The 23,510-nt window shown below is 40.1% G+C and overlaps 1 protein-coding gene and 2 non-coding genes across 4 annotated transcripts; all 3 read right to left on the bottom strand.

The window, feature by feature from the left end:
* Positions 1–65: 65 nt before the first annotated feature.
* On the bottom strand, positions 66–9,586 carry RPL5 (ribosomal protein L5). 2 transcript variants are annotated; one of them, XM_044914562.1, is made up of 8 exons: positions 9,209–9,586; positions 8,158–8,227; positions 7,963–8,078; positions 6,681–6,815; positions 4,845–5,047; positions 3,599–3,776; positions 666–740; positions 66–175 (listed from the first exon to the last, which is right to left on the bottom strand). In XM_044914562.1, the coding sequence occupies exons 1-8, from the start codon at positions 9,209–9,211 to the stop codon at positions 134–136; spliced, it is 822 nt and encodes a 273-aa protein (XP_044770497.1). In that variant the 5' UTR covers positions 9,212–9,586; the 3' UTR covers positions 66–133. The 2 variants fall into 2 exon arrangements, with proteins under 2 accessions (XP_044770497.1, XP_021545776.1); XM_021690101.2 differs by having other exon boundaries at positions 66–233; positions 652–740; positions 9,209–9,307.
* On the bottom strand, positions 436–572 carry LOC123324743. The gene has a single exon (XR_006540010.1). It is a non-coding gene; the product is annotated as a small nucleolar RNA SNORA66 (small nucleolar RNA).
* On the bottom strand, positions 3,848–3,943 carry LOC123324729. Its single transcript, XR_006539998.1, has one exon. It is a non-coding gene; the product is annotated as a small nucleolar RNA SNORD21 (small nucleolar RNA).
* Positions 9,587–23,510: the final 13,924 nt, after the last annotated feature.

Raw genomic sequence — 23,510 nt, 5'->3', positions numbered from 1 at the left:
TCCTCTGCTTTTTTATTTCAGGTTATTTCCAACAGTTTCATTAATAAGAGTTTAACACAGACAGCTGCTTCATGAATAAGTTTATTATTGTCTTTAACTGAAAAATCTTCATAGAAAATTGTGGTTTGGTTTATTAGCTCTCAGCAGCCCGCTCCTGAGCTCTAAGGAAGCTTGCCTTCTTCTGAGCTACCCGATCTTTCTTTTGGGCAAGAGACATTTTGGGACGGTTCCACCTAAAAAACAAAGTAAAATTAAGAGAAATGTAATTTTTAAAAAGCACAGCTATAGAGGATAGAAAATAGTTAACTCTGATTGAAAAAGACTCTGGGATCAGGTAAAACAATCCAAGTTCCAATATACATTTATGATCTTAATCTAACTTTAAAAATGCACTAACTGGTTAAAAAAAATAAATCTTTTTATAACTGGTAGTTATACTGTACTGGGACAGAACAGGTCAGCTCAGTAAGTACCTTCTGAGGCTTACACATTTCCATCACCACAATTACTTTAGCAAACCTGGTTCCCCTCACTTCTGCAACATCATGCAGAGCTAGTGATCGAGTTTGCACAACTTGAGAGTCTGAGTAAGATGAAACAAGGCAAGGAACTCCTCCCAACCTCTTAAAAAGACAATAGTAAGATGCATACCTCTTCTTTTTAACTTCTTTCTTAGGCTTCTTCTCATAAACTGGATTCTCTCGTATAGCAGCATGAGCTTTCTTATACATCTCCTCCATCTGAAAGAAAGCAAAGCAAACAGTACTTGGTTTCATTTCACATGCCCTATATAGTCATATAATGTGTACTGCGTTCTACTACTTGTTCTATTTTGTCTCTAAACCAGACTGTCAAAAGGAACTAAACTAGGTCAACCCTGGTTATCTCTTTAAATTTCTACATGTAGCCCACATTTTCCTAAGAAACCCAGAGGCAATGTGAACTAACACTATTCACAAAACTCAATCACACTCAAAAATTTGCATGGGTTTCTGTAAAAACATGTATGTTCATTTAAAATACTGTCTGACCTAAATTCTTTTATTCAAGTGAGGATTTGTGCCAAAACAAAGTATTTAAGATGTTAAGGAAGACTAGATGGGGCCAAAAAGCAACTGCTATAAATTCATTTTTGTTCTCCCACATACCCCAGATTTGTATTTTCCATCAGTACCTGATAGGTCTTTCAATGCTACTCCCAGCATTGCACACCAGGGACCTCTTGTATCTATTACTACTAGGTTTCTGTGTAAACAGAAGGTTTCAATTTCCCCAGAAAACCCCGAAACACCATCCAATTAGATCTTAATGAGAATTTTGTTCTAAAACTTATCAAAAACCAATGCTGAAATTCTCGAATTGTTTCAATTACCTCCTCCAAATGACACTTGATTCTATGGATGATCAAGACATGAAACAGCTATAAAATACCTGAATGTTCACTACCCAAATCTAGGAACAATTACAGCCCCCTAAAGAATAAGTCTAAGTAATCCAACTCTAAAATTACTTGTGTAAAACTTAGCAAATGAAAATAATGCCAACACTGCAGGAGACCTCAACTACCTAAATCCCTCCTGAAAACTAATTTCTCTACCTCTGTTAAGCATTCTATTATAGCTTTCCACTGTATTTAACAAATCCATTTGATGACTTCAAATGTAGTCATTTAATAAATCTAAGCAACTCGGTCCATTCCTTCCAAAAGAGACAAACAGGATACACAACCATGTATGTAGCTAATAGCATGAGTTTAGGTAAAGACCACTTCCTCTTGGAGACATGTCAGATGTCTGCAGAGGATTTCAGCAGGCATGCATAAAAGGCCTCCAAAGATCAAATTAATGAGCTAGCCGGGAAAAGTACATCAGCCTAAGAGTGGTCCAGATAAATATATCACATATACAGGAGAGCATTAGGAAACTGGTATCTGAAAGCAGCTTGAGAATTTGAAAAGTTCTGAACAAGTTAACATTACCAGAGGAAGAGATGTCTTAGGAAGAAAAACTATGCAGGCCAAGCAGAATTAGAGTCACAAGTAAAAGACCTATTTACCAGAGGGAACAAGGGCGATTGTCAATAGTAACATAAAAGTATGGATTTCTGAAAATTAACATGCATTTGCATTACTAATATAAACTAATGTAGTATTACCCTTTTCCTAGCTCAAAAACTCAAGTTAAATGTTTATTATCCCTAGACTGTGTACTAAGCATACAAATAACAGAAAAGGATCTTTTCCCAATTACAACTCTATTTAAAAATAATTTTCACAGGTGCCTGGGTGGCTTAGTTAAGCGTCCGCCTTCCGCTCGGGTCGTGATCCCAGGGCCCTGGGATCAAGCCCCACATCGGACTCCATGCTCCTCCCTCTGCCTGCTGCTCACCCTGCTTGTGCTCGCTCTCTTTCACGCTCTCAAATATATAAATAAAATCTTAAAATAGAAATAATTTTTACAGGGTGCCTGGGTGGCTCAATCAGTTAAGCATCTGACTCTGATTCTGGCTCAGGTCATGATCCCAGGGTCCTGAGACTGAGGCCCCCCCCGCATGCTGGTGTGGAGCCTCACCCTCTGTCCCTCTCCCACTACGCACTCACTCATGCTCTCAAATTCTCATAACCAAAGCTGTGTGAAAATAGAAATTATGCACTAACAGAACAGTCATTTGATAATGTAACATCAATTTATCCACAACTCCATAGTTGTATACAAGTTTTATAAAAACCAGTGCTATTTTTGTGTTCTATGCCTATCATCTTCCATTACTACAATGTGTTAATAAATAGCCTTGAAGATATAACTTTAGGCTGATAAAATTTCCAACATTAAATTCCCATTTGCAACATCAAGCAGAACTAGTGATCTAATCAGTACAACTCTCCATGTGCATACCTGAGACATTCAGAAAGTTCAGAACATAGAACTTACTTGCTATAAAGAACCTTTCTTCCACACGGCTTCAAAGTAAGTTTAGTAACTAGCATCTCCTATCAGGATAGAGGATTCTAACTATGACCACAGGAATGAAGTCTATAAATTCAGAACAGCCAAATGTGTAAAAGCCACCAAAGGCTTTAGATTTAGATGCTTGAAGCCTGCTACCCTTCAGTTATCTAAAAATTCCTAAAAGCATGTTGGTAAGTCTAGCTCTTTATAATTACCCTATCTGACTTTTAACTTACCCTCACCCAGTATCCCAATTTCATGTCCTTCCACTTTAAGATAAGAACAGCTTATCTGAGTCTATCTATACCTGTTAACATACTCATGGTTCAACTTTTAACTGTTAACCTGAAATAAAACTATTAATTTCAGTGGGGCGCCTGGGTGGCTCAGTCGTTAAGTGCCTGCCTTCAGTTCGGGTCGTGATCCTAGGGTCCTGGGATAGAGCCCCGCATTGGGCTCACTGCTTAGCAGGAAGCCTGTTTCTCCCTCTCCCACTCCCCCTGCTTGTGTTCCCTCTCTTGTGGTATCTCTGTCAAATGGATAAATAAAATCTTTAAAAAGAAAAAACTATTAATGTAACCACAAAAACCAAGTAGTAAACCTGACTCTATAAATTAACCAACACAGGCATTTTTAGTTAAAATTTTTACCATGTCTGGAGTTACGTTGTTCTTTATGTATTGAGAGAATTGTTTCTTGTAAGCATCTTCGTCTTCTTCCATTAGGTAACGCATATAATCTGCAACATTCTGACCCATGATGTGCTTTCGATGTACTTCTGCATTGAATTCTTTGCTTTCTGAATCATAACCAGGGAATCGTTTGGTACTAAAATAAAGTTTTTCATATTTTAGTATTAAGGATTAAAATCAGTTTACTAGCAGGAATTCATTTCAGTAGCTGCCATCAGTCCCGTCTTGAAACAATTAATTGCATCATATGCAACCAAAGGACCAACTACTGACCGCTCAGTTAGTGGGATATCATCATTCAGCAGCTAATCTCTGAATTCCAGGAAGGAAGAGAAAATCATGCTACAAACACCTTTAAAGCCATGAAAACCAAGTGCCCAACACTAAAGTTAGTTCTCCTTATAAACATAGGAAAGAGTTTCAAATCTGCTCCCTCCAAATCCTAGACTTTCTCAGGGCTGCCTCAGGGCACATGGGAAAAAGTAATTTGTTCAAGACCACCTCGGATAGGTGTCTTGCAAGAGACCTGCAGGTCCTCAAAAAAATATGCCCTACCATTATAGAAGTTCCAGTTAGGTTACATTTTAAAGGCTAACCTCCCCAACCCCAAAACCTACAGCCAGAAGAAATTTTTGTTAGGGATTTACCAACCACTAAAATATCCCTAAGAAGCTAATTAATCACTTTTTAAAGATGCATCTACTCAACAATAACAAAAATTAACTCAAAACCAAAGGAACTACCAAATCAAAACCTATTTAACTTATGTGAATGGTCTATAATCTTACTTCCAGCTGAAAGCTCTCATAAGCCTTTTCTCAAATTCTTTTTCTAGAGTTGACAGTTTTCCATAACTGAGTAAAACAATTTTCATTCTCAATGAAAAGAAAATACACTGGGAGGGGAGTGGACTGGAGTTGCTCATTTCTAACCAAAACTAAGCCACAACACAAAAGCTAGTTGTTTCAACCCTGGCTTTTCCACTACTGGCTCCACAACCTTGAACAACCTCAAACTCATTTATAAAACGCATTACAATTCCTTCCTGCCCTGCCAGGTTCCTTTTGCAGAGTACTAAGCATATAGCAGGAACACAAGGATAGCTACTTAATTTAATTGATTCATTCAGTAATCTCCATAGTCCAACCAGTTAGAAATGGAAATACTGGGAGTCCAAACAATGAAGCCTTGAATACGGTATTACCTGTGAGGGATAGACAAGCCTCCATCCACCGCTCCCTTGAGGGCCCCAAAAACTTTATTTCCAGTAGTAGTTCTGGCAAGCCCTGCATCCAAATAGCAGGTGAAGGCACCAGGTTGACCATCAATGCTTTCCACATTGTATTCATCTCCAGTCACTTCCACTTGGCCTTCATAGATCTTGTCCATGCCAAACCTATTGAGGAGCTAATAACAAAAAAAACAGTCTAAATATATTCAAACAATTCTAACGTTATCAGGTCACAACTTTAATGACCTGATACCTAGAAAAATTTTCCTTCAAAATCCACTTATCCCTCTGTACCAATTTACTTTTAAGATGCTACAAAAAGAAACTTCAAACATTCAGTTTCACACCTTTGTCTTATAGCTTCTGAATCTTTCCTACATGTCCATACTTGATTTATGTAGTAACCCATTAACATGTAACCATTATCTATTCAAGGAATTTATTCTCCATAATTTTTTCAGTCCTATTTGGCTACAATAACTCAAGAACCAAGTATTAAATGTTACATGTAATTTTGATTAATTTGATTAAAATCTTAGAAGCATCGGGGCATAAGAGATGGCGCTATTCTCCAACTACATTATGTTAATAAGGGTGAATCCTCTGCTAGTGCACCTAGCTACTGCTTCACCACAGTGTGACTTTGTATACCATGTTGCTCTCATATGACATTGTTCCCCACCCTCACTCAAACATATTTATAATCAGTGAAGATATAGGTCCCTAACAATGATGCATGCTTAACAATTCCAATGCACAACAAGATCAGTAACTGAGAAAACAAAAATAAAGCAAAATCACATTTTCATCTTTCTGCATATTACTGGAAATGCTGCCACCCAGAGGCAAAGATAATTAAAAAACTGAATCCCATACCCATGCCTGCCCACCCCCTTCCCCCGCCAAATTTAAGACATTGTTTCTCAAACTTTAACATGTATATAAATAACCTGGACATCCTGTTAAAATATAAATTCCAAGGGCGTAGAGTAAAGCCTACATTTTAAATGTACACTGATTGATAGCCAGAAGATCTATACTACTGAGTAGCCAACATCTGCATGGTCCAACAAGGCAGCCACTAACTAGCCAGAAACGGCTATTCAAATTAAGGTAAAAATTCAGTTCCTCAGCAGCACCAGCCACATTTCATGTGCTCAATATCCACATGTGGCTGGTGGCTATCATTCTTCAGTTTAGATTCCACTGATCTAAATCTACCCAACAGGGCAACAAAACAGAAAAACCTCCCCAGACAGATCTGTCTCAAAGTCTGTATTTTTATCAGAGAGAAAGCACAAGCAGGGGCAGAGGGAGAAGCGGGCTCCCTGCTGAGCAAGGAACCTGACGTGGGACTCGATCCCACGACCCTGGGATCGTGACCTGAGCCGAAGGCAGACACTTAACGACTGAGCCACCCAGGCACCCCCTCAAATTCTGTATTTTTAAAACTGTCCTCCTTGATGACCCTGTAAGCAACAGCTCAACAGCAGGTACTCCCAGAAGCCACAGCTGAGGGTATCTTACTCATGTATCAACATCTATCTCGCAGACAACTCAAAAAATGAGCTGGTTCCAAAATATATTACTTAAAGTTATCTTCTAGGGCGCCTGGGTGGCTCAGTTGGTCAAGCGACGGCCTTCGGCTCAGGTCATGATCCTGGAGTCCCTGGATCGAGTCCCGCATCAGGCTCCCTGCTGGGCAGGGAGTCTGCTCCCTCTGACCCTCCCCCTCCTCATGCTCTCTCTCAGTCTCTCTCTCTCTCAAATAAATAAAATCTTAAAAAAAAAAAGTTATCTTCTACATACCCTGCGGGCCAGCAGCAGGCCGGTACAATATGCTGCAGCATAATTTGTCAGGCCAACCTTCACACCGTACTTTGGGAGTTCATGAGCATAAGCCGCACAAACTATCATATCTCCTTCTATGCGGGCATAAGCAATCTGAAAGAGAAAAAGCAGGTTAGTCATCTGTGATTTCAACTGTTTGATACTTGTCCTAGATACCTTCTTTTTCAAAGGACTTAAAAAAAAAAAAAGCTGGAGACAAATCTACAACACTCAGAATCTTTGTTAACCCCACTCAATGCGTTTGTGGCTTGGTCAACTATTTCTGTAAATGTTTGTCACAATAATGTCACAAATAGAGCTAAAATTACCATATAGACAGTAAACACTGAAATGCCTTTGGAATAAGTTAGAGACTGTTGTTCCTAATAATACTGAAAAGCCTCTTAGCTGCATTAGCCAACGAATTAAAGAGGCACCGTGAAAAGTCAAAAGGAATCTCCAATTACTTCAAACATCTTTTGAATTAAGCGTATCAAAGTCCAATGTTTCTGACAGTGTTTAGTTATCTGAACTTAGGTATGAAGGAACATTGTCTTCACAACCAACAAATTAGTTTGCCCAGAAAACAGATGTGCCTGCCCCCTGCAAAGACTCAGCAAATCTTAACTGTGAAAATTTTCTCTAGTTGTAAAAGCCCAGAAAACTAGCTTCCAGGAGCAACCTGCCACTTTGTGGAGGTCTTCTACGTGGGAGAAACCTTCATACGTATTTATCAAAACTTACTTCCAACAATAAGCAGGAATAAAAACAATCTTAAGAGCCTAATTAAACCTTCACAACTACCTACCTCTTCAGTGAGGAGTGGTTATGTGGCACATAAGGCTGTACAACACGTCAGGATTTAGTCCCTGACAAATTCTATGATTCTACTGAACTGCAATGTACAAGAACCTTCTAGTGTGCCTCAAATTTATCCTCCTACCCCTATAAAATAGCACAGTAGCCTAGCTTTCTCTAATCCTCTTTTCCCCCATTAGAAAATGAGATTAAATGAGTTTGGTCAGGAGTGCCAGACATGGCTGATTTTCAAGAGAGTATTTTCCAGTACCACCCTCCCCACTCAAGCTCCAACTTCAGACCTACTAAAAGGAAAAGTACTACTCAATGTTTTTAGAATGCCAGGCACTAGAGGGACCTTCTAATCCATACATATGTTTTGCTTCCCAAGTACAACTTCTCTAGCAGTGACTTCTAGGGGTGAGGTTTACCATCCATTCCTTAAGTTTAGAATATAACTTACCTGACAAATGATATCTCTGTTGGTTACACGAACTATCATCCTGTATTTAGGTGTGTTGTACTTATTTTTATCTTGAATTACCAAGCGTTTCCGGGCATAATAATCAGTTTTACCCTCTGAAAGAAAAAAGTAACTTAAGAAAGTCTATTCCACTGCAGATCTTCTAATACTGTGAACACGAGTAACTGACCATACCTCGTCTTCTTCTAAATTTCACTTGGTATCTCTTGAAGTAAGCCTTATTCTTGACAACCTTAACAAACCCCTTTAAGAAAAAAAGGTTATTAAAACTTTGATAAATTGTTAATGGGATTTTTGACATCTGAGTTAACTGTGTAACAAAATAACCCTTTAACTTCAAGAGTGAACCCATGCAACTGTCACTTTAGAGTCCAGTTTCTCAAACCACAGGGGGTCAAGAATCACCTTTTCTACTTTCCATCAGTCGCTTTTCCAAAGCATTGCTCTAGACAGCAATCAATCTTGCCTATCGTCGGTTTGTTGTGAACACTGTATGTCCCATTTTGAAAACCTAACCTCGTATTTCCCGCACCGTTCACGCACGTTTTTCAAAAAGCCTTGCCACGAAACTCATCTGGTCAAGGGCCTATTTAGCAATTACTCCCGATTAAATCAGCACTGTCCCCCACTAACCAAAGCAACACCCCATCCCAAAAATCATTAAAAACTGCCGGCAACAGTCTAGAGAAAGAGACAAGAGGCACATACCCAACTAAATGAGCTTCCTTTCGGGGCCCAGAGAAGTCACAGCCTCCAGGCTGACTGCTAAGTTTAAAAGGCACTTCTGAAAGACCCACCAACCCGACACTCTCCCGAGAAAACCATGGGAACAGTCAGGTGTGGATGGGTCCGAGGAGCCGCAGCCCGTCTCCACTCAGGCATCCCCCCGCTAGTCTGAGACCACCAACTGCATGCAATCTTCCCCGCCTGCCGGTGTCCGGTCGGACCAGCCGGTACTATCCCCGCGGCCCGTCTACTAAACTCATCCCCCCTCCCCAATCCTCCGCCCTAGATCCTGATCTTCTTCGTCAACCCCTCCCCCAAAGCTTGCGCGCCGGGCGGCAGCCATTAAGGCCACGCTGGGAGCGGCATCCCCACCAGAGCAGAACCCACAATCCAACACCATCCAACCCCTGCGCCGCGCGAGACGGACCCTACACTGGCGTTTGGGCAAGGGCAGGGAACCCCCGTGCAGACGGAGCCCAGATTCCAGAAATCGACTCACCATCCTGCGGAACAGAGACCGGCGTCCGCGGCTCGCCACAGACCAGCAGGCCCAGCAGCGCTCCGGGGGGGGAAAAGGCCTCAGCCCGTGCGCAGGCGCAGTATGTAGCACTGACGATCACGCGAGCGACGTGTGGAAGAGAGAGCGCGCCAGCCCTAGGCGTGCGTTGTACTGTCCCCTGCTGGCTGGAGGACCGATGCCGGCCTTCGCCGGGCGGTAACAAACCTTAAGCGCCACTGAGTCCCCAAACTCCTGGCTGGCATTCCCACAGAGATGGGCGGTGAGCAGTAGCAGGGAGGATTATAGGAGGTTTTCAGTTTTCTATGCTAAGAAGTTGTTTCGTAACAAAGATATAAGACTTTTGTAAATAGGAAAAAAAAAGTTTAAATAGAATATATTTGCTGTGGAGCCCTTTCGCCCCCTCCCGGACACCACCTCCGGGTCTACTCATCCTGCTCCCGAGCATACAGAATCTGGAAGCCTTGTCCCAGTCCTTCAAACCTGAGTGAGGGGCCCCTCTTCTGCTTCCCCACAGCCCCTTGGAACTTGCTTCAGCCCACTGTGGCGGTAAACTGCTTGAGGGTGGGCTTTGCTGCCCCAGTTCACCTTGAATCTCCAGCACCTAGCCCAAGTGCTGACGTTCAGTAAGTGCTCGGTGTTTGTTAAATGATAAAAGAACAGCTTGCTGCTCTGCTTTCTCCTTCCCTTTACCTCCCCGATCCCTGACCCGTGACAGCTTCATTCCTTTTCCCTCCCTCCATCACTCTGAACTAGGCAGTTTAACATTTCTCTGTTAAGTCCTTTTTCCCCTCATTCTTTTAAAACTAATTGTGACTAGGAAATGAGCGGACTGATTCTCCACACGGCGGACTGAGGAGAACCAATCAACAACCAACCAAACAAACAAACAAAAAAAGCACCTCGAGACAAAGTATTCCCTTACCTAACAGCATTTCAAAGGTGGTCTTTGGGCTATTGCATGGGAGTCATTTGGGTACTAGTTAAAATGCAGATACCTGAATATCCCCCACCTCTACTGAATCAAACTTGCTGGTTTGGGGACCAGGAATCTGCGTTTTTAATTTGGCCTCAATCTTAATCAATTCAGGAGGTCTCAGGAAAGCAGAAAACAAGTCCTATTTTGCCCAATAACGGAATTTACTGGATCTACCAGGAAAATAAGACAAATTACCGGCACAGCTGCTTAAAATATTCCCATCCGCAGAATGAATGTTGACTCTATATATACCCCCATCGTTCAATGATTTAATCTTACTCTTGGGAGATGAATATGCCTATGTTTAATCTAGCAGGAAAAAAATCAGTTCATAAACTGCTCAATGTCAGAGCAGGAAGAAGGGTCTGTCAAAACAGGATGACAAGGTTAAGTGGGCTCCAAAAAACAGCCACTAGAATAAATTAGAATTATGATGCCAATTTCCTCAGTTTCAATTTGTAACTTCTTATATAACAGGAAAAATATATATCGAGTCCACTCTGGCCAATATTAACAGAGCTTTCAAGGAGAAATGTTAAAACACTCCTCACAGGAGGGGCGCCTGGGTGGCTCAGTCATTAGGTGTGAGCCTTTGGCTGGGGTGGTGGTCCCAGGGTCCTGGGATCAAGCCCCCAGGGTCCTGGAATCGAGCCCGGCATCGGGCTCCCCGCTCAGCGGGAAGCCTGCTTCTCCCTCTCCCACTTCCCTGCTTGTGTTTCCTCTCTTACTGTGTCTCTGTCTGTCAAATAAATAAATAAAATATTTTTAAAAAAGAAACAAAAAACACTCCTCAGAGGCAAGTGTAGTTCAATCTTTGTTGAGTAACAGTTGAAAACATAAGGAAAGAAGTATATAATTTGTATTTATAGAAAATACTTAAAGATCTTCGTTTTGGTGGTTCATCAATTTAAAGGCGCCACATGTCTTTGTCAGGCCCTGTTTACCCTGGAGGGTGGAAGCATCAGAAGGAAAGTCTACCTGGAAAGAGGCCCACCCCTAACTTTTGCATGTTTTAGGGCAAGAGTATGTATGAAGGCCCACATAGCATGCATCTGAATATTTAGAAGTTACGAAGCAACCTAACACATTGTTGAATTAAACATGTCTTATCCTCCTTATCCTTCTTCCTCTTACTTATAAATCTTTACAACAAAATTAAAAATGCATGTCCTATTCCCCTTGGTTGCAGCTGGGGGTTTGTGGCTAGGATTGGCTGGCTCAGCCAATACAGTTGAGGACACCGGGAGCCAGGGTAATTTGTCTAGCACCCTTGACCAACATAATCTTGCTCAAGTGGTAAAAATTAAAAAGTAATGGGACAAGTCAAATTTGTGTTTCTCCTAATGTGATGCACGGAGAAGTTCGAACAAAGAAGTACTTCCTACTAAATCTACGTAATTTAATCTGATTACATAATTTAACTACTCTGATGCATGATGAACTACAAACAAACTCAAACTGAGGGACATTCTACAAAGTAACTGGTTTCTATTCCTCACAAATGACGAAATCATGATGGATAAGGAAAGACTAAAGAACTATTCCAGGGGTGCCTGGCTGGTTCAGTCAATAGAGCATGTGACTCTTGATCTTGGGGTCATGAGTGTGAGCCCCATTTTGGGTGTAGAGGTTACTTAAAAATAAAATCTTTAAACAACAACAAAAAAGAACTATTCCAGATCGAAAGAGACCAAAGTGACGTGACAACTGAATGCAGTGTGTAATCCTGGATTACATCGTGGACAGGAAATGAAAAAGATAAAAAGGAAGACTAATTTCTTTTGTACAAAGGACATTCTCAGAACAATCAATGAAATTTGAATAGACTCTGTGGATTAGGGATGCCTGGGTGGATCAGTCGGTTAAGCATCTGCCTTTGGCTCAGGTCATGATCCCAGAGTCCTGGGATCGAGCCCCGCATCGGGCTCCCTGCTCTGCAGGGAGCTTGCTTCTCCCTCTGCCCTTCCCCCCTGCTCGTGCACTCTCTCTCTCTCATGCTGTCCCTCTCTCTCAAATAAATAAATAAAATCTTAAAAAAAAAAATCTGTGGATTAGATGGTAGTAATAGATCAATGTTAATTTTATTTTGATAGGTACACTATGGTTATGTGCAGGCGTTCTTGTTTTTTAAGTAATATACTCTGAACTATTTTGGAGTAATAGGCATTATGTCTGCAACTTACTCTCAATATATGGCTCAGGGAAAAAATCACATATGTGTGTGTATACACATATACACATATATATGTGTGTTTGTAAAGAGAAAGAAAATAATAAAGCAAATGGGTTAAAATGTTAATAATGGGGAATCTGGGAAAAGGGTATATAGAAATTCTTTGTATTATTTTTAAAATCATTTTGTGATTTTGAAATTATTTCAAAATAAAAAATAAAACAGTTCTTGCTGGAGTGGGAAATATTTATTTATTTTTATTTTAAATGAAAGTGAATTCAATTTTGTCAAACTCAAATATGTCAAACATATTACAAATAGGCAATAAATCAGCAATTTCTTTTATTGTACTGATGGTTTCACACCAAAATATGGAAAGATTTCTGTGATGTTACCTATGTATTATGATTTTGAGATAACTACTTACTGCCTTAATCAGCTGGTTCTGTACTCAAATCACCAATTTTAATAATTATGATCAAAAAGCATCCTATGTTATTTCAAAATTTTTTTTCTTTGCAATTGGTTTTTGCTTTATTTGAATTTATGGTTATACACTGAAGGATAGCAAATAGTATGGACTACTTTATGATTGGATCCTCTTCATTGATATTAATCCATTAGAAACATTTTAAACTTGTACTTTTATCTAAGAAAAAATAATTACCCTTCCTCAATGAAAGAATAAACTTCATTTCTTTAAAAAAATGTGTAAATCTGTGGGTTTTATGGAACTGAAAGTCAGCAAAATATCAAAGACAACCAAACATAATTATGATCACCACCATAATTATGTCTGGGTGTTCTGTTGATAAGATATTGGTATTTGAATGACTAATAAGACCAAGATATACACAATTAATAAATTATATTTATTCCATAAAAGTTCTTTTTCATATCTTCATTTCAGCAAAATTTCTATGTTGTTATCACTAAGATATCACATCATTTGTGTTCTACAGATAGTAATGCCAAATTGGACAATCTTTCTTGGGTCATTCAGGTTCTTACATAATTTTTATTAATTTCTATTAGGAGAAATTTTGTTATGCTGAAGCAATACACTATTTAAATTTGGAAATGAACCATGATTTTTACATATCACATTCTCATAATGTAATGGTGTCATATATGATAAATTATTGTTTTTAATAGAATACAAGACACTAGACACTAGATATTTTGCTATTGTCATATAACTCACTCACTTTTATTGTGATTTTTACTCTTACAGTAGTATCCACACCCACACGGGTTTTGCTATTCTTCTTCCAATATTTCAATGCTGTGGTGTGATAAAGAACAACAAAATATTACATTGCTCAATTTGTTCAAATGTCTTTTCAATCAGACTATACACTGATCTATCAAGGTCAGAAAATAGTCTCCATAGAAATTAGTTTCAGGTTTATTTGTATATGAATTTTCTTCGTCACAGTAATGCAAACTTTTTTGTTTTCTTGTTCTAATTTCTTTATATTTAATGAGAATGTCACATTTGCTGAATATTTCTCATGCAGTTTTATTTAATTTAGAAAAAAGTTGTCTAAAATTTTAATCCTTTTAAGAATTAGATCTGTTTGTGGGTGCCTCTGTGGCTCAGTTGGTTAAGCATCTGCCTTTGGCTCAGGTCATGATCCTGGGGTCCTGGGATTGAGTCCTATGTTGGGCTCCCTGCTTTGCAGGGAGTCTGCTTCTCCCTCTGCCCCTTCCCCCTGCTCATGCCCTCACTTTCTCTCTCTCTCTCTCAAGTAAATAAATAAAATCTTTTTTAAAAAAAGAATCAGGTGGGACGCCTGGATGGCTCAGTCAGTTAAGCGTCTGCCTTCGGCTCAGGTCATGATCCCAGGGTCCTGGGATCAAGCCCCACGTTGGGCTCCCCGCTCAGCATGGAGTCTGCTTCTCCCTCTCCCACTGCTCCCCCTGCTTGTACTCTCTTGCTCTCTCTGTCAAATAAATAAATAAAATCTTTTTTAAAAATTAAAAAAAAGGGGGCCTGGGTGGCTCAGTTGGTTGAGCGTCTGCCTTCGGCTCAGGTCATGATCCCGGGGTCCTGGGATCGAGCCCCCGGTTGGGCTCCCTGCTGAGTGGGGAGTCTGCTTCTCCCTCTCCCTCTGCTCCTCCCCCGCTCATGCTTGCTCTCTCTCTCTGTCTCTCTCGCTCTAATAAATAAATAAAACCGTTTCTTAAAAAAGGATTAGATGTGTTTGAGTTTAAACACCTATATTATTAAAAGCAAGCAATACTATATATATAACTAGATAGCACAAATCCAAAATTCACTTTTCTTCCAAAGACTCTGATTTGCTCTTTATTTGAGCACCTTCTATTCTTTCACTTTACTCTCCTACAGCATCTCATGTCTTATCTAAATCAAATCTGTTTTTACATGACTAATACCTCTGGAACCAGGAACTGGAACATAAAGATAAACAAGAAAATGGAGTTTGGGCTCTACTCAGACATGAAACTTTGTTATACCAGAATCTGAAGGGTTCACATTATCACAAAGAAAGGATTTGACAAGTTAATTTGTTTTTTTCTTCTTTCCTAAAATATTTTCCATTACTCAAATCCTCCTGCACTGCAAAGCAGTGTCTATTTCAAATGTCAACAACAACACAAACCCAAAACTTTCATGACATTCAGATACAATTGCCTTTTGTTTCAAGGACACAGCACAAGAAAAGTGAAGTAGCAGTTCCCTGCGGCCTAGTAGGTGTTGATTACCAAGGCCGATGCTTAGGGTTTCTGGTCAGAGGTGAATGTCAAGTCCTACGTGATAGAGGCAGACATAGCCATGCATTCTTTCATAAATTTACTTTTCCATAAAATAAATTTACTTCTCTGTGTGTTTTGTGATGTGCAGGATATGATAAAGTGCAGGGCCAGGGCAGAGCTCAGGTAAGGGCCCCTCTTGCTGGGTCAAAGGGAGGAACTTCAGGAAACTTCATGCCCACCAAAGATCATAGGATCTGAAATGTCTGAGCCCCTCCTGTTGTACTTTTATTTTTTCTAAAAGATTTTATTTATTTCGGGGCACCTGGGTGGCTCAGTTGGTTAAGCGTCTGCCTTCAGCTCAGGTCATTCTCAGGGTCCTGGGATTGAGCCCCGCATCGGGCTCCCTGCTCTGTGGGGAGCCTGCTTCTCCCTCTGCCTCTGCCTTTCTCTCTCTCTCTGTCTCTCATGAATAAATTAAAAAAATAAAAATCTTGAATAAATAAAAAAAAGATTTTATTTATTTGACAGAGAGACCCAGCCAGGGAGGGAACACAAGCAGGGGGAGAGGGAGAAGGAGAAGCAGGCCCCCCGCCGAATAGGGAGCCCCACGCAGGGCTCAATCCCAGGACCCTGAGATCATGACCTGAGCCGAAGGCAGATGCTTAACAACTAAGCCACCCAGGCGCCCTCTTGTACTTTTCTACCTGAATCATCTCAATGACTCAGACTCAACTGGTGGATTAGTGAGTGGGGATAAGGGAGGGGGCTATAGGGTTTGGATATAATATAAATAGCAAACATCTACTGATGTGGGCCAGAGTCTATGCTGAGAATTTCTTACATTATCTCATTTAATCTCAAAACTACTCCAGTAGATAGGATTATTACCCTCATTTTATAAATGAAGCAGTGGCTGCCACAATCACAGTGGAACACAGGTAGCTATCATCAGTGTAATTTTCAGATCTGAGCCTGCCTTTAAACTTGCTAAAAGAAGCGCTCTCAATATTCATAAGCCTGTATCTTTGACTTTGGAACATATTCCATGATGTCTGTTTGCTTGACAAAGATGTAAACACTCTTTGGCTTAGACTAACTACAATGAGTTTTGTTTAGAAGTACAGGTGAAACTGCAGCTTGTAAACTACTTATCATTTTCTGAATCTGGAGCATTTCAAAATTCCAAAAAATGAAGGCTTACAAAACTCTGATCAGTATGAACTAAGAGACATAGTCTTGTTCATCAGATAAAGCCTGTAGTATTAGAATTAAGAGGGAAACACTTGAAGCCTAAAGAAGGCAGTCTCAGGAGAAATCTGGGAAGTCCAGTACCACTTTATTAGATGCTTAGCTAATATATGAAAGTCAGAATATTTAAATGATTCAGTAATATTTCTTTTTTTATTTTTTTGAATGATTCAGTAATATTTAGATGATTTCCTGAAGACTAGGTTTATTATAAGTCATTAAGAAAAAGTTAGAAATGTCTAGAGATTGCTAAAATTTAGAAATGCTGCTTTTTTTAAAAGATTTTATTTATTTATTTGTCAGAGAGAGAGAACACAAGCAGGGCAAGTGGCAGGCAGAGGCAGAAGCAGACTCCCCGCTGAGCAAGCAACCCAATGTGGGACTCGATCCCAGGACTCTGGGATCATGACCTGAGCTGAAGACAGACGCTTAACGAACTGACCCACCCAGGCATCCCTAGAAATGCTGCTTTAAAGACAGTTATCCTTTATCCTGCTTGCCTAAAAAAAAAATCTCTTATTGCCACAAGATTAAGGGGGGTATGAAATAAGGGGGAAGAAGCAGCTGGCTAGGAGTGTTTTAGGTGGTAAGAAACCTACCTGGGGGGGCACCTGGGTGGCTCAGTAGGTGAAGTGTCTGCCTTCGGCTCAGGTCATGATCTCAGGGTCCTGGAATCGAGTCCCGTGTCAGGTTCCCTGCTCAGCGCGGAGTCTGCTTCTCCCTCTCCCTCTGCTGCTCCCCCTGCTTGTGCTCTCTCTCTCTCTGACAAATAAATAAATAAATAAATAATTTTAAAAAAAAGAAAGAAAGAAAAAAAGAAACTTACCTGGGAATTAAAAATATGTGTCTATATCATTCCTGGAATCATCAAAAGTAATAGTCTTATTTTGTCTGTTCTTTAAGGCTAAAAATACATAACTAATGACTAACATCATACATCCTTTTGAGATTCCACTTGTTAAATGACACTCATAATGTATGTGTCCCTCTTCAATTACTTTGGGCGTATATGGAGGACCCAATGAAAGCCGACCAAGTACTTTGGGAGAAACATCATAACTTATTGTGGCTGATTCTCCCCGTAACACAAGTGATGGTCATAATGTCTGAGTCATTCCTGCATTTCTGTGTGTGGTCAGCATCTTGGAGAGTCTGTGCTTAAAGGCACAGTGTCTTGAAGGGCACTTGGTATTGACACCATAGCCATTAATGAATGTTTGCATACACAGAAATTATTCTCTCTTTCCTCCTCTAATGAAGGAAACAGAACAAGTACCTAAGATGCATTTGCTATAGAGCAAAGAACACCACAAACCTTAGAGTCACACTTTTTTTTTTTAATTAGAGAGAGAGAGAGAGCACAAGCAGGGGGAGTGGCAGGCACAGAGAGAAGCAGGCTCCCAGCTGAGCAAGCAGCCTGATGTAGGACTTGATCCCAGAACCCTGGGATCATGACCTGAGCCAAAGGCAGCCACTTAACCTGCTGAGCCACCCAGGCGTCCCACTGTAGAGTGATACTTGATGCCACTCTTTTAATCAAGTTCCACATCCACAAGTACATGGCTACACTTTATATATATATATACACACAAAATATATAACTATTTCTCATGTCCTGGTCCAAGCTACCATTATCTATTACCTGGATCATTGCATTAATCTCTTAATAGGTCTCTCTGCTTCAAATTTTGTACTCCTACAACCTATTCTCCACACTGATTTTTTAAAAATATAAGTCAGAATTGGGCGCCTGGGTGGCTCAGTTGGTTGAGCGACTGCCTTCGGCTCAGGTCATGATCCTGGAGTCCCTGGATCGAGTCCCGCATCGGGCTCCCTGCTCGGCAGGGAATCTGCTTCTCCCTCTGACCCTCCCCCCTCTCATGTGCTCTCTCTCATTCTCTCTCTCTCAAATAAATAAATAAAATCTTTAAAAATAAAAATAAAAATAAAAAAAATAAATAAAAATATAAGTCAGAATATGTCACCAACAGACCCATGAAAGGATTCTCAATGTCACTCATCATCAGGGAAAAGCAAATCAAAGCTACAGTGAGATATCACACTTCACAGAATAGACCTACCCTATGATCCAGGAATCACACTACCGGGTATTTGCCCCCAAAATGCAAAAACACCAATTCAAAGGGATACATGCACCCCATGTTTATTGCAGCATTGTTTACAATAGCCAAGTTATGCAACCAGCCCAAATGTCCATCGATAGATGAAATAATAAAGAAGATGTGGCATATATATACACGATGGAATATCATTTAGCCATAAAAAAGAATGAAATCTTGCCATCTGCAATGACATGGGGGATCTAGAGAGTATAACGCTAAGTGAAATCAATCAGAGAAAGAAATGATCTCACTCGTGTGGAATTTAAGAAACAAATGAATAAAGGTAAAATGAGACAGAGAGAGACAAACCAAGAAACAGATTCTTATCTGTAGAGAACAAACTGATGGTTACCAGAGGGGAGGTGGATGGGAGGATGGGAGAAATAGGAGATGGGGATTAAAGGGTACACTGATCATGATGGGGAAAAAAAAAAAGAAAGAAAAGAAGAAGAAAAAAAAACATGTCACTTTTGCCCTCAAACCCAAAGTCCTCACCACAGCCTATGAAGCCCCATGTTTCTCTGACCTCATCTCTACTCTTTCCATCCCTTTCTTATTCTACTCCAACTTACTGGCCTCTAAGCCACTCCTTTCTCAGAGCCTTTGCACTAACTATTCCCTCTGCCTTGACTGCACATCCCCTAGATATTCATTTGGTGTGCTGCCTTACTTGTTCCAACTCTCTAGTTAATTGTCTTATTTTATTTCATAAAGGTGTTTCCTAACCATTCCATCTAAATTAGAACACTCCATCACTCTCTATTTCCCCATTTCCTACTTTTTTCTCCATAGCATGTATTACCATCTAGCAATGATAAATCTGTTTATTTGTTTATAGTCTGCCTGTCCTTCCTACTACACGAAGGGAGAAAAAAGACATTATCTGTTGTGATCACTGCTGTATTCTCAGCATGAAGAACACAGCTTGTCATGAAATACATTGAGTATGATATTATGTTAGGCACACTATAATCTCCGATCATTTATTCTAATCATTCCATTTATCAATTGGTATGTAATAATCTACCTCAAAACATAGAGGCTTAAAATAATAGTACTCATTTGTTTTGCTCATGAATCTGCAACTTGGGCAGAACTCAGTTTGGAAGGCTATTTCAGCTCCATTTGGCAATAGCTAAAGCAGCTCAGCTGGGACTGGAAGAATCCATAGTCAAGATGACTGATTCCCATGGCTGGTAAGTTGGAGCTCATTATTGGCTAACAGCTTGGTTCCTCTCCATGTGGGCTCTCTATGACTTCTTGGGCTACTTCACAGAATGATGGCTAAGTGCTAAGACTGAGTGTTCCGAGAGAACAAGGTAGAAGTACACGGCATAGCGTGATTTCTATAGTACTCTGCTGGTCAAGGCAGTCACAAAGGCCCATCCAAGAGAAAAGAGACAAGGATTTCACCTCCTAATGGGGGAGCGGCATGGTTCTAGAAGCACATGCAGAATGGGCGCTATTGTTGTAGCCATCTTTTAAAAATATAATCTGCTCGCTAATTACGCCAGTCTGATAAATTGTAAAATATAACAACAAAAACACTGGTGTGTATGGAACTGTCCTATATAATAGCTGCACTTCTCTTGGGCTCATGTTAAAAAGTTATGCTTAGTTATGCTCAAAAAAAAAAAAAAATTCGATTTCTCACCGGACTTTACCGCAGGTGCTGCCTCCTGTGGCCCTTCTCCATTTTCCACAAACACCTCTTCAAACGGACTCCAACGAGGGCTGAATTCTTGCTCTTTTTTCTTCTCCATTATTAAACAATTATATTAAATAAAAATTAAAATACCAATAAAAAAGTCGATAAATGTATTCTGACCATACGTCTGAAATGTTCACATTCTTAACTGACTTCTTTTTCAAGTATTCCTCCTTCTGTGCAGCTGAATAAACATGGGTTAAAATCGTGGCCTTTGCAAATACTACCTGAACAACCTTTGTGAACTACTCATTTGCAGTCTTTGTCAATTTTTCTACTGGCTTATTAGTGTCTCCCCCATTGATTTGTAAGTGTTCTTTATGTAACAAGAACATTATTTCTGTCCCCCCTGGTTGTTGTTCATCTTTCAATTTTATGTGAAGTATTTGTTGACATGTATAAGTTTACAGCTGATCATGTTTAGTTTGGTCTTGCTTGCAGCGCCTCTGTGCACCGGAAGGAGGAGGGCAACCAGAAAGCTGCCAGAACAGAAAACTATTTCAAGAAGCAAAAGGCAGATAGGGAAATGAACAAATGACCAACTCCTCTACGTCCAAGTGTACCTGAACAAGAGGGCAGCTACTGGCTACTGGCCCCCAAACTGTGAGATAGAAGAGGAGGGTATAGATGAAAGGCTGGGAGAGGCTTGTCAAGATTCTTTTATTTCCAGTAACAGAAGGGCAGGATCAGGTCAGTTTGACTCTCTGTGTGTGTGTGTGTGTGTGTGTTTCAGGGGATGGGGTGAAAGCCTCAGGAGGAGAAGGTGGTTAATGATGTCAGTAAATGACTTTACAATTCAAAGTGCTGTTCTCTTAAAACCAGGAAGTAAGAACAAGACTTTATGGACATTATACAGATCATATTCATGTACATTTGTGAGTTTGCCCTAAAATATGCGACAATCTCTATGTGTGCCACAACTGTCCTTTGTATTTCAATCTTCTATAACACACAGATGGACACATGCCCTTTAGCATGGAATTGATTGTATTTCCTGGCCCCACTGTCTCCTAATTTTTGTCCCTCTCTTTAATGCATTAACACCCACCGCCAGTCTTTGGTTGAGGCAAAGACCAGCTCAGGGCGCGATGCCTTTTCAAGAATATGTGAGGCTCAGTAGTTGTGAATTGTATATTTTGAGGACCATAGGGACTGAATCAATTTTGAGATGGCTTCAAGTTTGAAACTAACAAACCAGAAACACTCTAGACCATTTTGGGCCCCAGAGCCAGGGAGCATCAAAGAGGGAGAATGAGGTTTAGTATGCACAAAATCATTAGTACCACAGTAATTGATACAGACGATTAGTATTTTCTCAGTTTCTCTAAAGTGCCATGTAAATGAAGCTTCAAGATCTTTTCCCTCACCCTACCTTCCCCACTCAGAAAGCTGTCTGTCCCATGCCCCTGCTATGTAGAAATCCTAAACCCATTGCTAGTTCATTATCTGCAGTGACCCACAACATGTGGCTTCCTGTCTTGGCTTGATGGTTACAGTCTTATCTTTAGTTTTTGAGTAGATGCAATTGAGAGCCTTTGAACTTTGCCCAACTTTAAGTCTCACACAACCAGTGTAGTTTCAGTGTTTACATTGGAATAACAGGTTCTGATCAGCATTAGTATGGGCACAAGTAGGTATAGTTTTAACTTCTCTACTAAACTGGAATGTTTGCCTTTATTTTACTGTGTGTACTTTCTTTGGTTGTTTAATTATGGCAGTGATCATTAAAACATTAAATTTTTATCTATGGATAAGGCCCAGGTAAAAAATTTCTAAAATGGCTCTTTACTTTAAAACCAACCAATTTAGAATAACTTTCTGTCCACCAGGAGTGTAAAATTAACATGACTTTCTAGGTGACAGACTTTTTACATTTTGTTGTTACCATTACTTGACACATTTGTTAAAGAATCATAAATTATTTTCCTCATAACAAAGTTAACCTTTTTTTTCTATGAGAGACTATATACTTATTATTATTTTTCCTCTCTCACTCTGCTAGAATTCCTCTCAGGGAGAGCCCAGAATTTACTGGAGGAAATACTTGGTAAAAATGCTGGTGAAGGGTGAGACCTTAAAGACATGTTCAAACAGCAAGCTTGCTAAATTGCTATGCAGAAAGACAGGTGAAGAATTTGCTTTTCTTCTGAGAGGGAGTAGGGTGGATAAGAGAGGGTTGGGGGGAGGGACACAGAGGAGAGTGAAGCCACAGCAGTGGCATTCTGTGGGTTGACCCCTCTACATGGCTCCACGTATCTTCAGGGAAGTCTACCAAAATTCACAAGAAGTTGTTGGAAGTGAATTGCTCGTGACAACTCATGAAAGGCTGAGTTCTGGGAAGGTATTAATGAAAGAGGAACAAAAACAGCAAGCCTCCAAAGGCAGAGATGACCATGAAATTATAAGCCTGTGGGAATTAATAAAAACCCTGATTAGGACATTGGATTTTATAGATCTCAGGGAGTTCCCCAGTTGAATATGAAATAATCCTCAAAAATAATTATTTTGGGAAGGTAGAGCACTGCCTGACACAAATCTTCAAGCCTGACAGTTCAAGTTAAAAGGAAGGATAACTACAGCCTAACTTTATAATTTGGAAATTTAAAACCCATATCATAAGAATTGGCTTTTTTTTGGTATTACCTTAAAGAATCTCCTGGTTCTGTTTTTTAAAACTCCCTCTCCCATCCCCCAATTTTTGCAGAAATATATCTTATTTTAAAGTAGGTAACCAGGAATACCTGGCTGACTCAGTCGATAGAGAGTGTGACTCTTGATCTTGGGGTTGTGAGCTTGAGCCCCACATTGGGTGTAGAGATTACTTGAAGAAAATAAAAATATAATAAACAAACAAACAAACAAACAAAGAAACCCAACCAAAGAGGCAAAGGATCTATACTCAGAAAACTATAGAACACTCGGAAAGAAATTGAGCAAGACACAAAGAAATGGAAAAATGTTCCTTGCTCATGGATTGGAAGAACAAATATTGTTAATATGTCTATGCTACCTAGAGCAATCTACACATTCAATGCAATCCCTATCAAAATACCTTCAACTTTTTTCACAGAGCGGGAACAAATAATCCTAAAATTTGTATGGAATCAGAAAAGACCCCAAACAGCCAAAGGAATGTTGAAAAAGAAAACCAGGGGCGCCTGGGTGGCTCAGTCAGTTAAGTGTCTGACTTCAGCTCAGGTCATGATCCCAAGGTCCTGGGATCGAGCCCGCATAGGGCTCACTGCTCAGTGGGGAGTCTGCTTCTCCCTCTGCCCTCTGCCACCACCCCCTCCTTGTGCACACTCTCTTTCTCTCTGTCAAATAAATAAATA

This window comes from Neomonachus schauinslandi, chromosome 4 (assembly GCF_002201575.2).
Source record: "Neomonachus schauinslandi chromosome 4, ASM220157v2, whole genome shotgun sequence".
In the NCBI taxonomy this organism is placed as follows: domain Eukaryota; kingdom Metazoa; phylum Chordata; class Mammalia; order Carnivora; family Phocidae; genus Neomonachus; species Neomonachus schauinslandi.
Note: the sequence above shows the minus strand (reverse complement) of the source record. Positions and strands in the feature narration are given on the sequence as shown.